The sequence below is a fragment of the Carcharodon carcharias genome, chromosome 15 (genome assembly GCF_017639515.1).
Source record: "Carcharodon carcharias isolate sCarCar2 chromosome 15, sCarCar2.pri, whole genome shotgun sequence".
In the NCBI taxonomy this organism is placed as follows: Eukaryota; Metazoa; Chordata; class Chondrichthyes; order Lamniformes; family Lamnidae; genus Carcharodon; species Carcharodon carcharias.
Genome location: NC_054481.1, coordinates 25,510,377 through 25,524,237, shown reverse-complemented (window position 1 = coordinate 25,524,237; position 13,861 = coordinate 25,510,377). Strand labels below are relative to the sequence as shown.

The following is a 13,861-nucleotide window of genomic DNA, read 5'->3' as shown; positions in this document are numbered from 1 at the left end:
TGCACACCCACACCCTCCTCTCAGTGAAGAAATTTCTCCTGAATTCCACGTTGTGTTTATTAGTGACCAAGTTATATTTTTGGCCCCTGGTTCTGATATTGCCCGCAATTGGATAATATAGATGGGGGTTGACAAGACCACTTGCCCATCAAATATGAGAAAGCAACATGAAAACCAAATTCGGAGCCAGTCTGTGACAAGCGCATCAAATCTATGAAGCTCATTGAACCCTGGATTCATTGGCCAGAATTCTTGGTAATTACGTGAGAAAAATCTGATTTGCCTTCTGGCTCGGTACTATTCTTGTAAGGTTTTCTTCAATGAATGATGAGCTCGAGACCCGCATGACCGGGAAGTCAGTGGGAAGATTTTCCTTTTGACAGCAGACTAGCATTACTTTGAGATTATAGAATCAAATAAGTTCCTGAAACCTTGGGAGTCAGCGTGGGAAAGCTTACTGCAGAGGGATAATTGTCCATTGAGATACAAGTTCTCCTTGTAGAATAGTATACATATCTACTCTTTCTTTTGTACTTGGCAGATTAACAAAATACAAAAAGGTACTCAATTATTTTTTAAATATTTGTTGTACAACTTGTTTCAGAAAGCTAACATGTTTGACACATTGCATACAAAGCAGCACAAAGGAATCCAAATATGGCTGAAGATTTGGACTTGGAAAGATTGTTACAAAACATAATGCATTTAATCTGAACAATGCCTGTGGCACAAAGTTTGGGCAATTGCTGTTCCTCATTTGTTTGCCACATACTGGAGAAACAATGGAGAAGCAGTGCCCCATTTTCCCATTTTTTTTTCAGTTACATGCTGGGCGCATACCATGCAGCACACTCCTTAATTTGTGATTAGTCCAGTCAATGCTATACAAAAACAGAAATACCTGGAAAAACTCAGCAGGTCTGGCAGCATTGACAGAAGAGCAAAGTTGACGTTTTGAGTCCTCATGACCCTTCAACAGAACTAATCTTTAACAGGTGTGACAATTCACCAAGAGACTAGCCGGACTGAGTTCAGCTATTAGCAGATAGCTTGTACATAACCTAAAGAAATACTCACCATGGCAATGAATGTTATAAAGCCCACATGTGGAAACCAAGCACCTTCGCTGCCTTGAGATTTTGAATCGAGTTCAGAAATGGTGCTGAACTGCTAGGTTAGATGAATAGGTTACCTGTCTGCCTACCAAAAACAAGAACTTGCTTTAACGTAGAAAAACATCCCACGGTGCTCTACAGGTACATTATCGGACAAAATTTCACACCAAGCCACTTAAGGAGATATCAGGAGAGGTGACCAAAAGCTTGGCCAAAACGTAAGGTTTTGGGGAAGATCTTAATGGAGAGGTGTAGGGAGGGAATTCCAGAACATAGGGCCCAAGCAATTGAAGGCACTGGTGGTGCAAAGTAAATTGGGGATTCGCAAGAGGCCAAAAACTTTGTAGATGTGAGATTCTGGCACTGATTATGACTTGTATGAGAATGTTTTATTCCACAGCAATGCTGCCTGTTACTCTGGTAATATAGGTTCCATACTAATTAGTAATTTTTTGCCTCTTTGTCGATGCAAAAAGAATGAATGTTTTATATATGTTCTTTAATAACTCTTGTTTAGGACGTGGAGATTGATATTGAGCTGGCACCAGGAGATCAGAGCAGTACCCCTAAGACCAAGGAACAGTCTGAGAAGGATGCTGGGAATCAGTTGCATATGCTGACAAACAGGCATGACAAGTTTCTGGACTCTCTCAGAGAAGTAAAGGTGAGTATAATGAAATTTAGTTCATACATATGTAAACTAGTATGCTCAATTTCCTACTTTAAGTTTATGATATTCAGTTGTTATTAAATGGGCAGTTTTACAGTTTAGCATATTCTTTCCTTTTAAGCACACAGTTTAAGTAAGCAATTTGAGTAAACTATCAGGAGAGATGCATAAAGCCCATCTTGAGAAAACAAGTAATTCATCTTTCTGAATCTGCGACCTAATATTTATTAAATTCCCCAAATCCTCATGGTTCTCTGCTTTGGCACATCTCTGCTTAGGCGTACTTATGCACTTGGAATCAATCTTAATTGACTGAAGTGGTGGTAAAAACAGATTCAGTAGCAATTTTTAAAAGGGAATTCGAAGAATTCATGAAAGGGAGAAATTTGCTGGGAAAAGAGCAGTTTGGACTAGGACTAATTAAATAGCTTTTCCAAAGAGCTGGCATGGACAGTTGGCAGAATGGCCGCCTTCTGTGCTGCAAGATTCTCTGATACTAACAAAGGGGTCAGTTACCAACCCAACTTGTGTTGGAAAGGTAATATGTGATATTGTTTAAATATGCCAGCATACGCAGTGATATTTGAGAGGAGCACTTAATTAAATTGGTGCAGATGGCCTGCTTATGCAAATAAATGCTATTAATGGTAATGTATGATGCATTGGTCGCTTTTGCTAAAGCAGCCTCACTCTGTTACATAGTCCTTATTGTGTCATTTTACCTGGCCAAGGTTGATGGGTAAATTATGTGCCTGGTTTGCCGCACTTAATACTTGTTTTATGTGTTTTGCATTTTATTATAAACCCATTTAATCAAGAAAACACCTTTGTGGAGAAGTTAGAGCTGCAGTTTAATTGAGAAAGCCCTTTAATGGCGAGCCAAAAATAGAAATGAAGGTCTGCTTCAGAATTATTTTGTATGCTGCTGCTGCTTAGCCAGTAAAGGCAATACTTGTGGGTGGGTGAGTTCTTATGTTCCTCTGTATTCTGAACTTTTTTTTTTATCTCCCCTTTGATAGACTGGGGCACTGCTGAGTGCATATGTTCAATTATGTCACATTAGCACAGCACTGGCTGAGAAAACCTGGATCCAGCTCTTTCCCAGACTCTGGAAGATACTATCTGATAGACAACAGCATGTGAGTGCTCAGACATAAACATTCAGTCCTGAATCTTTTCCATTTAATTATTTTATGGTCACCAGATTAATACAATTTCTCTATTTTATGGGGCACAACTTTTTTATTTGCACAGAAAAGTCCCAGAAACCACACTCAGAAAAATGTCCTGATGAGTTGTTTATTACCTGATGTTGGTTGAGCGATAAATATTAGCCGGGACACTGGGAAGAACTTCCTCATTCATCCAAGTAGCACCATGGGACCATTTATGTCCACCTGGGAGGCCAAACAGAACTTCGCTTTAATGTCTCATCTGAAAAACAGCGGCCAGGATTTTCTGGTCCTGTTGCGGTGGGACCTGCTGTGGCGATTCGGTGGCCCAGCCAATAGTCCATTGACATTCAGTAGGACCAGATAATTCTGGCGGCAGGTGGGTTTGAAAATCCTGCCTAGTATCTCTGAGTGCAGCACTCCCTTAGTATTGTACTGGAGTGGCAACCTGAACTGTGTGCTGAAGAACTTGGAGATGAAAGCGCTAATCACTGAACCACGACAGATGTAGATTAAATAGAATTCAACTCTTTCCAATCATTTGAGGGGTGTAGAACAAGGGGACATAGCCATAAGATTAAATTTAAGAAATTTAAAATGGAGACCAAGAAAAACTTTTTCCTTTACATTTACAGTTAATGTTACTCACAATAAATGCTTGTCATGGAAGAATGAGTTCAAGCTGGTTTATTCTCAAGACAGCTCTGCAGTGTAGCAGACTCCCCCAGTCTCTTGCACACTGGGGTGTTACAGCTGTACCCATTTACACTATTTTGATTGGTGAACCAATGCCCACCACCTGTTTTAACAAACAGTTGCCTTAACTATGTAATTTCTATACAATGTAATTGCCAGTCAATAAGAAGATTGTCAAGGTCCAGTAACAATATGATTACTGATATATTGACATGGAATACACTAATGGAATTAGTGATTGTTGCAGAGACCATATTGGCATTTAAGACTAAGTTATATAGAAGGTTATTGGAAAAGGGGAATCAAGGGAACTTGAATCAGGGCAGGGATATGCGATTTAGGACTACTGCTCATATGGAGGAAAAACCTGGACTGGTTGGACTAAACAGCCTCTTTCTCCATTGTACTTTCTATGTAATATCTGGCAGTGTCCATTAACTGAAGATGTGACCTGTATCCAACATGAAATACAAGTTATTTTTACAAAAGATCTAAAATCAGAAGTCCTAATACAAAATCATATTTTGAACTGACTGTGATGCATAAAGGCATTGTCTTTTCAAATAAAAGCTCAAGTGGAAAAGATATTTCAAAGAATTATTTCAATAAAAGCTGTTAGCCTGGAAGGTGTTTTATCATCACTCCCCAAAGCAGTCAGTGAAGTACTGGCATCACTTGTAAATTCACACATTATTGATCTTCAGGGCCATCTCTCTAGAACTGAAGCTTTTCTTCCTCATTCTTTCTGATGTTGAATTTGAAAAGGGGTCTATATAGAATGCCTGGCTGTAAAACTTTTTAAGAGTGTCTTGCTATTGAAATAACTTGTATTTGAAGCCAAGCCTACTGCCGTGTTTTAAGACTGAGGGAGTTTCTTGGAGGGGCACATCCAGGAAAGTAAATCTCAGCGCTAAATTGTTATGACCTTGGAAGTGCAGAAACATGCAAATTGTGCAGTCAGCAATATAAATGCTTGATATCGAAATATAGAGGAGTCATCCCACGGTCTTGCTGGGTGTGATTTAGTGTCATGATTATAGTACTGGACTAGCAATCTGGAGGTTTAGAGTTCAAATCCCACCATAATCTATTGTGAAATTCAATTCAACAAATTAGAGAAAAATGTTCTAACCGGTTCGCAAGTATCCTTCGGGGAAGACAAGCTGCCATCCGTACCCAGTTTGGCTAATGTGACTCCAGCCCCACAGCACACAGAATTTACATCACAGAAACAGGCCATTCGGCCCAACTGGCTTGCACCAGTGTTTTATGTTCCACGCAAACTTTCTCCCACCCCTTCTGTTTCTCACCTTCATTCATCAACATAGTTGACTTCTGATACCTTAGCAAACCAATCATTATTGAAGGCTCCTCATCATCAATGCCAAATAAGTGGTATCCTATGTTTCTATTGAAATTTGGCTATGATTTATCACCATGAATAATGTAAAATTCATACACTTTTAATCCAAGCTTTTAACTGTTGGGGCAGTACTTGCCAGAATCATATGATGTGATTTTGTTTCTAACTTTTGTTTTGAAAAATAAATGTGTCAGAAATCCTTTCTTCTGAGCGGCTGTTGTGTTCTTGGTCCCCAGGCTCTGGCAGGGGAGATAAGCCCTTTTCTCTGCAGTGGAAGTCATCAGGTGCAGAGAGACTGCCAGCCAAGTGCTCTTAACTGTTTTGTCGAGGCAATGTCCCAGTGTGTCCCTCATATTTCCATCAGACCCTGTGTGCTGAAGTATCTGGGCAAGACGCATAACCTCTGGTTTCGGTCCACACTGATGCTAGAGCACCAGGCTTTTGAAAAGGGCTTGAGCCTTCAGATTAAACCACGTCAGACATCAGAGTTCTATGAGCAGGAAAGCATCACTCCACCTCCACAAGTAAGTGATTCTTTTTGTTGCAACCAGGACTTGAATTTCTATAGTGCTGTTAAAGCAGCAAAACGTCCCAAGGAGAGTTCAAAGGAGAGTCATCAGACTAAAATTGACACCGAGCTATGTTAGGATGGGTAACTAAAAGCTAGGTTTAAAAAAAGGTAGATTTTAAGGAGCATTTTCAAGAAGAGAGAGCTTGGAGAGGTTTAGGACTGCAAGTCCAAAGCGATAGGACCTAGGCAGCTGAAGGGTCAGCCATCAATGTGGAGCAGTTAAAATCGGGAATAGGCAAGAGGCCAGATTCAGAGGAACGCTGAACTCTAGGAGGGTTGTGGGACTGCAGGAGGTTAGAGATGGTGGGCGGGGTGGTTAGGCCATGTAGGGGTTTGAAAACCAGGATGAGAATTTAAAAATCGAAAAATTGCTCGGCTGGGAGCCAGTGTACGTCAGTGAGAATAGGGTGATGGGTGAAAAAGCAATATGCCTTATTAAGAATTTAGAATGGCATTATCAAGTAGATGGCAAACATTTCTAAACTAAAATTTGAACATAATCTCAATTTCGCACAAGTTTTCCTTGGTCTGCCCGAATTCCTTGCTTTGGAAGCTTGATTGATGGTGGTCTGGGAAATGGTGCAGCAATCACTGGTAGAGTGAATAAAATTGAGGATATGCAAGAGGCCAGAATTGGATTTATGCAGTTCTGAATGTGTGTTTTAAGTACAGAAAAGTGTCTGCCTGGTAAATTGGGCTTTAAGTCTGAGTAATATTTGTACTTTCAAAATGGGGAGATAAAAAGTTGTCTTTATTTTTCTCTTGGCTTGCTAATGTAAAGAGAATGTCTCAACATGAAGGATTTGTCAGATTCTTGAGTACTGGTTGAATGGGCTGAGAATTGAAGTTTACCTATCGTGAGAAGAAGGACATAAAATACAGCACAGTCAGACATTCTGATATGCATGTAAAAAACCTCAGATTAAAGCTGAAAGGTGAAGCTCTACCAGTCTTTGATTTCCTGTTTGACTTCCCAGCAATTGAGCTGCAATGTAAAAAGCAGTGCATTTTTGACTCAAGGATAAATCTTAAAGGAGGCCATTTGGTCCTTCATACCTCTACCAACATAAAATTAGATCTTTGAAGTGAATGTGGAGTGACAGCAAGGGGTATAGTAAGTTGAATACAGTGTTCAGCATATTAACTTCGGTCCTGTCAGCAAGGCCACACATCAAAAACTGCCCCAAATTTGGTAGCTTGCTATGTATGAATGACCTACTGACCCCTTGGTACTTAACTAACAAAAACTGGTGGTTTGAAATCCTGTATTTAATCAGTGCCACACTGGACTGTGGTAGAGTGCAAAGAGTAGGCATTTGTTCTACATTACAGCAATTGCCTCACTTGCTGGAGCACAAATTAGCAACTTCTTGCTTTAAAGGAAATGTAAGCGAACTTGCTTAGGCTGCTTAAATTACAGCTATGGAAATGGAAAGATTCCCTGAACCTCTTGAGGGATATTCAGAGCTGAAAAAACAGGGTGCTCTCTTGTTCCATGTTCTCTCCCCCTATTGTTTGGTATCAGTCCCAAGTGCACTTTATTTGATGCCCGACAAAATCTTGAATGGAGATTGTCAGTTATGTTTTATTTTGTACAGGATGCACGATATTCCTGAGCTTTTATGGTGGTCTGGAGGGGGGTGGTGGAATCTGTGTCCTGGTGCATTTAATTCTGTTGTACTCTGTCACTTCCTTTGTCTCAATCCTGTTGTCTTCATTACTCACTCGATAGTAATGGCAAAAGGTCCTCCCCTCCTTGCCATTCACTTTGTTACCCAGTTTAAATGTGAACGTCTTTATCTCCTGACCTCATTATCTTCTTTCCAAAGTTCTCTTTCTGTTCCATTGCTGTTTGTCGCCGCCCCCCCGGTCTCCAGTATATGACTCTGAGCAGCTGTAGGGAAAATGGACTGCAGTGAGTGAGAAAAACGTAATTCCAATATTAAGAAACCAATATTGCCCCATCAATTTTCACCGAGTGCTGTTTCTTAAGCCACTGCCTATTTGTTGTAAATCTGGTCAGCAGGCTGAAAGTTACCCATTCGGGTAATTGTGGTAAAATTACCCAGGAAAAAAAACATGGTTTCAAATTCACCTGCCAGTTTTGGTATTTGAAAAGGTTCTGTGACACAGCACTTCTCTTTTGTTAGATCATTAGTCAAATAAAAATTTACCAAAATAGTAGCAGGCAGGAGGGACTAGAGAAACTGGGGTTGTTTTCCTTAGCGCAGAGAAAGTTAAGGGGAGAATTGATAAGAGTTGTTCCAAGCCCTAAGACATTTTAATGGAGTAAATAAGGAGAAACTGTTTCCACTGGCGGGTGGTCCAGTAACCAGAGGACCGAAATAACATAGTTGACAAAAGTGCCAGAATGAGATGAGACCATTTTAACACAGCGAGTTATTGTGACCTGGAATGCACTGCCTGAAAAGGTGGTGGAAGTGAATTCAGTAGTAACTTCCAAAAAGGGAATTGGATAAATTCTTGAACAGGAAACATTTGCAGGCTTTGTTGAAAAGAGGAAAGGAGTGAGACTAATTGGAAAGCTCTTTAAAAGAACCCACACAGGTACAATGGGCAGGATGGCCTCCTTCTCTGCTGCATGATTCAGTGATTCTGAAAATGTATTTTGTCAGTGTTAGCATCTTGCACATGACCAGCTCAATCCCTGAGGCTGGTTGTTTGAAAATACATGTCTTTTTTAAAAAAAACTTAGAATTTTACACACTGCTTTAATCACATTTGCAGGAAATTTTAGATTCACTGGCTGAATTGTACTCACTACTGCAAGAGGAGGATATGTGGGCGGGCCTTTGGCAAAAACGATGCAAATTTCCTGAGACTGCAACAGCCATAGCCTACGAGCAACATGGTTTCTTTGAGCAGGTACGCCTGTTGCACACTCTCAAGAGTCTTGAGATTCATTCTGCATCAAACACTTCAGTTTAGATGTCTGCTTTCATTTCACAGTGAATGCTTCCTAAACTCTGCCTAATGCATGTTAATGACTTTCTTCAGGCATTCTGTCTTGGATTGCAATTTTGTCACACTAAATTTGGGGAATTGTTCATGGTAAAGAGATACCAATCATGGAAGTCAACAGTCAGTGGACATGTTTTGTGTTTGCCAAGAGTCACAATTGAGAACCCTTAACCTGTTTTTCCATAACAAAGGCTTGGACATAAGTGGTTTTCATGTATGTTTTGCAGAAACTGGCCTGCAAGGCAATAGCTTATCCACACTGCCCCATGCTGGGCTCACCATATACTGGCAGGCGAGAGGTGATTTTTAAATTTAAGATGGAGAGCTGTTTTTTAATTTCACGCATCCTAGTTCACAGGATCTATCTGGCTATTCAGGAAGATGGCGAGTATGCTATCATGGGAGAGAGACTACTTTAAAAAGAGATTTCAGAATGTGGACATTAGGGGATCAGTCCAGCAGAAGCAGAGCGCAAAAGGAAACCCTCTCCCCGATTAGGGCAAATTTGTGTTCCTAAAGTTAAACTTTGTTTTTATAACTGCGTAAGCTTGAGTTGAATTGTTTGTGGCCAATAGATCTTCACATTTGACACTCTGTTTGTTTTAGCATAAAAGGGGGAGGAGCTAGGTAGGTAGGTGGTCAGTGGGGGAAAGGAATAGAAAGATATGCTGATAAGGTGAGATGAAGTCTGGATGGGAGGAAACGCACATGGAGCATAAGCAGCAGCGTAGACCAGTTGGGCCAAATGCCTATATCTGTGCTGTAAAATTCTGGGTAATACCTACAGTGGAGAAAAACAACTTGTAAATCAAATTAAGCAATGCCATGCCTATTGTTTTGCTACAATTTTAATGTTGGTTTATACCATAACAAAGTATATGTTTTTGTGAAGGCGCAAGAAACCTATGAGAAAGCCATGGATAAAGCCAGAAAAGAGAATGAAAGAAATAATGCTTCACCTGCCATATTTCCAGAGTATCAGCTGTGGGAGGACCACTGGAATTGGTAGGTACCTTCCCAATTCCCAGGCTGGCATGAAGCTTTTAAACAGCAGCACTGGCTAATTCAAATTGCTTTACCTACCCTAAAACATTTACTCCTCTTCTTCATTGGCTCAGGGAGGTTCTGTCTGGACATGTGTTGCAGTGATGTCTCTTTACCATGCAGCCCTGCCGTTATACTAAACCCTTACAAATCCTTACTTGGACCTCAGCTGGAGTATTGTCTGATTCTAGGCTAGGGTACAGAGGACATTGACCAGAATTATACCAGAGATGAGGCACTTCAGTTATGTAGAGAGGTTGAAGAAGTTAGGATTGTAATTTGCAATGTTATGGGGGAAAAGCTAGGATGGGGGACTAATTTGGGCAGCTCACTACCACATGAATGAGGGACCAAATGACCACCTTATGTGCTATAAGATTCTTTGAATGTGAGGTTCTCCCAATGCTTGAGGGAAGCCATATTTCCCACTGTCATTATTGGAGCTAGTGAGTGACACATTGTGTAAGGCACCTAAACTATAGGCATTGCATGGTACAGTTTTAGCATCTAGTGAAACACTGTAATGTAGTGATTTAATTGTAATTTGGTTCTTTTTACATTGCTAAAGACATATATAAATACATAACAGATAAGTAGCAGCGCAGGAATCTTGAATTCTCTGTTTCTTTGTATGTTTTTTGATGTACTGAAGTTCTGTTAATAAAGTCTACTTGTCATTGAAGATAGTGGTGAAGGTTGTTAGCAAGGCTGGTTTGCATTCAATGTGTGCAATCAGTGCTGCAGTTTTAAGTGAGAATCTAGACCCTTGTGTTGCAGCCCACAGTTGACACCAGTAACTGACCCATGCACCAAGCTGTCAGCCAAGAAGCTGGGGTTTACAGTCGTCATTGCATTTTTCTGCCTTGTTTTCAATTGGATAGATGTTTGAATGAAAAACGCTATGCTATAGTAAAATGAATCAAATCACACACACACACACACAAAAAAGTTAGAAGTAATTAGCACTCTCCTCTTGCAGAAAAAGGCCTTACTTGATACTTATCAGTAGCTTGTGGTCGGAACTATCACTGTTGGGAGTGGGATGGGACCTCTAGTCAATTTGGCAGCCAGGGCTGCTGATGCTTACTAGAGATTTGGGGATTGCATTGTGCAATTCTGTCCATCCTCTAAATCTATAGTCTGGAACAGGGCTTTAGAAGAGCTGATGTGGTTTTTGGTGCAGGAGGGATGGGGAGTGGCAGACTCTACGCCCTGGGATGTCACACTAAGGTAGGAGATGAGTTCCGTGCAGTACCTACAGTTTGCACTATGGTCCTAAGGCACAGGACAGCTCCTACTTGGAGAAATCCTTTCTTCCAAGAAGTAAGATTTGCTGCATCAGCAACCTCTCTTTGGAAGGGGAAATTAATAAATCTACACATTTATTATTTGAATATGTGGAATTGCACAAACATTCCAACCAATACACCAAAGATTTCATTTGTAGTTCAAAAATTACAGCAATGTATAATGAAAAAGATGTTAAATGGGTGCGCTTTTCTGGAGCCAATCAGTGGTGCTGCTTTCTCCTGAACCTAACGTACTTGTTACTTCTATTTTATTTCATAATCAACAGCTGCTCAAAGGAACTGAACCAGTGGGAAGCATTGACTGAGTATGGCCAGTCCAAAGGCCATGTTAACCCCTACTTAGTTTTGGAATGTGCTTGGAGAGTTTCTAACTGGGCTGCTATGAAAGAAGCATTGGTACAGGTAAGCAATTCTTGAGGCAAATGTACCAGTTTATATTGTATAAATCATTTGTATTTCCTATTTTCATTTTACTCTCAATTACTATAACTGTGCTCATTGGAATACCTAGGTTAATTATGCCTCTGCTTTGCTTTCATTGATTTTGCCTCAATAGTAAATAGCGAGCTGCGCACCGTAATAATGCGGGTAGGCCATGTGCATCTTTACGTAATCTTAAATTGGATGTTGGTATTAAACACTACTTACGTTTGTATTAAATAATACTATCAGTGCTTTGGTGTGGAATTACATAATAGTCAATCTATGAAATTTTGAAGTCCATATCCCATTGTTTGCACTGACTGCATGTAAGCCCTTTATATTATTTCTTAATCTGAATATTCAACATTTTGTGTTCATAACTATTGAGAACCTTTCCTGTCTGAAAAGATGTAGCTGCTCTCTGACCTCAGCCTGCGCTTAAGAGGCCAATTGCTTCTGTCAACCTGAATGTAAATTCTCAGGACTTAAAAGCTGGATATTCCTACAGTGAGTGCATGTTTCAGGTCAAGTTAACAGAGGCTCTGTATGTATTCAGTTCTCTACTCACTTCATATTGAGACTCTCATATGTGGCAGTGTGATTTCGCATGTGGTGGGCACCCAGCTGAGTTTAAAGAAACAAAAATGTCTGACAGAGTGCCTGTACAGTGACTGGTCTAACCTTCTGAACCGTGTGAAGAAAGACATTGAGCCCCATGCCAACTGCATCCTGGCGTTAGCGTGATTTGCATCGAAAAGTTGGCCCCAATAACAACCGCAATGTTAAGTCCACTTCCTTCCATTTCTTAGCAGTGACGACAGATATTCTACCTTCAGCAATCTCTGTGAACTGCTGAATAGTCAATGTTATCCTGTCAGGTTGTTTCTCTCCCCTCAAACGTGGAAACATTGAGCCCTAAAGGAGAATTTTGTTCCCAGACGCTCTGTTTTTCATCTGACAATTGATTACATTTAGTTTTGCTTTGTTGTGTTTATGGATCAGCTGCTGAATAATTGCATGAGCATCTGCTTGTTACTAATTCGTCGCTTATGACGAGGTGCCAGCATCTGAGAAAAAAGCACAGTTCCTGGAAGAAAACATTTTGTTAGGACTTTTGAAGTGAAGCGGTGACTGATAATTTTATTTTAATTTATTTATTCACGGGATGTGGGTATTGCTGACGAGGCCAACATTTATTGCTGTTTCCCCACAGCCTTTACATTGTGCATCAGTGATGTTTGACAAAGAATATGTGGCACAGAGTACACTGCTATTATTAATGAGATGATAAATAGCAAAAGTCCACAATAACAGTGGACGCAGGTTTCTGTAAATATGTATTTTCTTTAGTTAATTTTCATGACTCAAAAGTTCAGAGCAAAGGTAAGTTTTTTTTCACAAAAAGCTTTCAATGCCTGCTGTTTATTCAGCCTCTTCAGCATGACATCCACTGGTTCTTGAAGTTTATATTTCATTAGCCCTTGCCCATGACAGCTGGCTTGTTTTGTTGTAATTGATGAGAACTGACGCGTGATAACTTGGTATTTTTCTAAAATCATTCTGAAGATGTTCTGATGTTCCGTTCTTTTAAAGGGGCCGCAGTTGGAGCTATGGTGGTTAGTTTTAAGGAGAGCTTGTACCCCTTCAGCGGAAGCTTCTGTCATTCATTTTTTCCAACGCCACGATTAAAAGCTTTTTTTTAACGTATCTATGGACCATCAGTGCTCCAAAGCCTCTTTTTTTCTGTGCAACTAACTCGGTCCAATAGAAAGACTAAAGCCCGTTCCTTTGTGCTTTGTGAGATTCAGTACCATGTTGCTGTGGATTTCCCTCTGCGTTTTGAAATATATTGGGGGTAATTTTACCGTATACTCATTGTGGAAATCTAATCAGATCAGGTGGAATGCTGGATTTTATAATCCTGCGCAATATTATTCTCCATTGACTTCAGCCAGATTTCCACTACCCTCTGTGTGAAAAAGTACTTTCTCACATTGCGCCTGAACAGCCTGGCTCCAATTTTAAGGTTGTGCCCCCTTGTTATGGACTCTTTCATGAGAGGAAATCATTTCTATCCACCCTATCAAATCTTTTAATCGTCTTAAATGCTGCAATTAGATCCCCCCTTAATCTTCTATACTCAATGGAATACAAAGTTAGTAAATGCAACCTGTCTGCATAATTTAACCTTTTCGGTTCCTATATCATTCTGGTTAATCTGCACTGCACCCACTCCAAGGTCATATCCTTCCTGAGGTATAGTGCCCAGAAGCGAACATAATACTCTGGATGCAATTTAACCAGTGCTTGTAGTGTAACTTTCCATCCCTTTGTATCCTGTTGTATTTAGGCAGCTGAGCACATTAGAAGCTACAGTAGATGTCAATCTAGGGAGTAAGGGGTCCATTTGTGAAAACTGCAACACTAAAATATTTCAGTGAAATTATTTTGCTTTCAAGGTAGTACATCTGTACATACACATCTGTCCATTTGTCATTACTTACATTATATATCA

At 40.2% G+C, this 13,861-nt stretch overlaps 1 protein-coding gene across 2 annotated transcripts in view; it reads left to right on the top strand.

Annotated features, from left to right (window-relative positions):
- LOC121288057 (transformation/transcription domain-associated protein) overlaps nt 1-13,861 on the top strand; it is a 211,960-nt gene that overhangs the window by 132,700 nt on the left and 65,399 nt on the right. For both annotated transcript variants that reach the window (XM_041206337.1, XM_041206336.1), the window contains exons 51-56: nt 1,633-1,779; nt 2,805-2,924; nt 5,253-5,540; nt 8,336-8,473; nt 9,462-9,574; nt 11,190-11,325. In XM_041206337.1, coding sequence (XP_041062271.1) covers nt 1,633-1,779; nt 2,805-2,924; nt 5,253-5,540; nt 8,336-8,473; nt 9,462-9,574; nt 11,190-11,325 — 942 coding nt within the window. The remainder of the gene's footprint in view (nt 1-1,632; nt 1,780-2,804; nt 2,925-5,252; nt 5,541-8,335; nt 8,474-9,461; nt 9,575-11,189; nt 11,326-13,861) is intronic.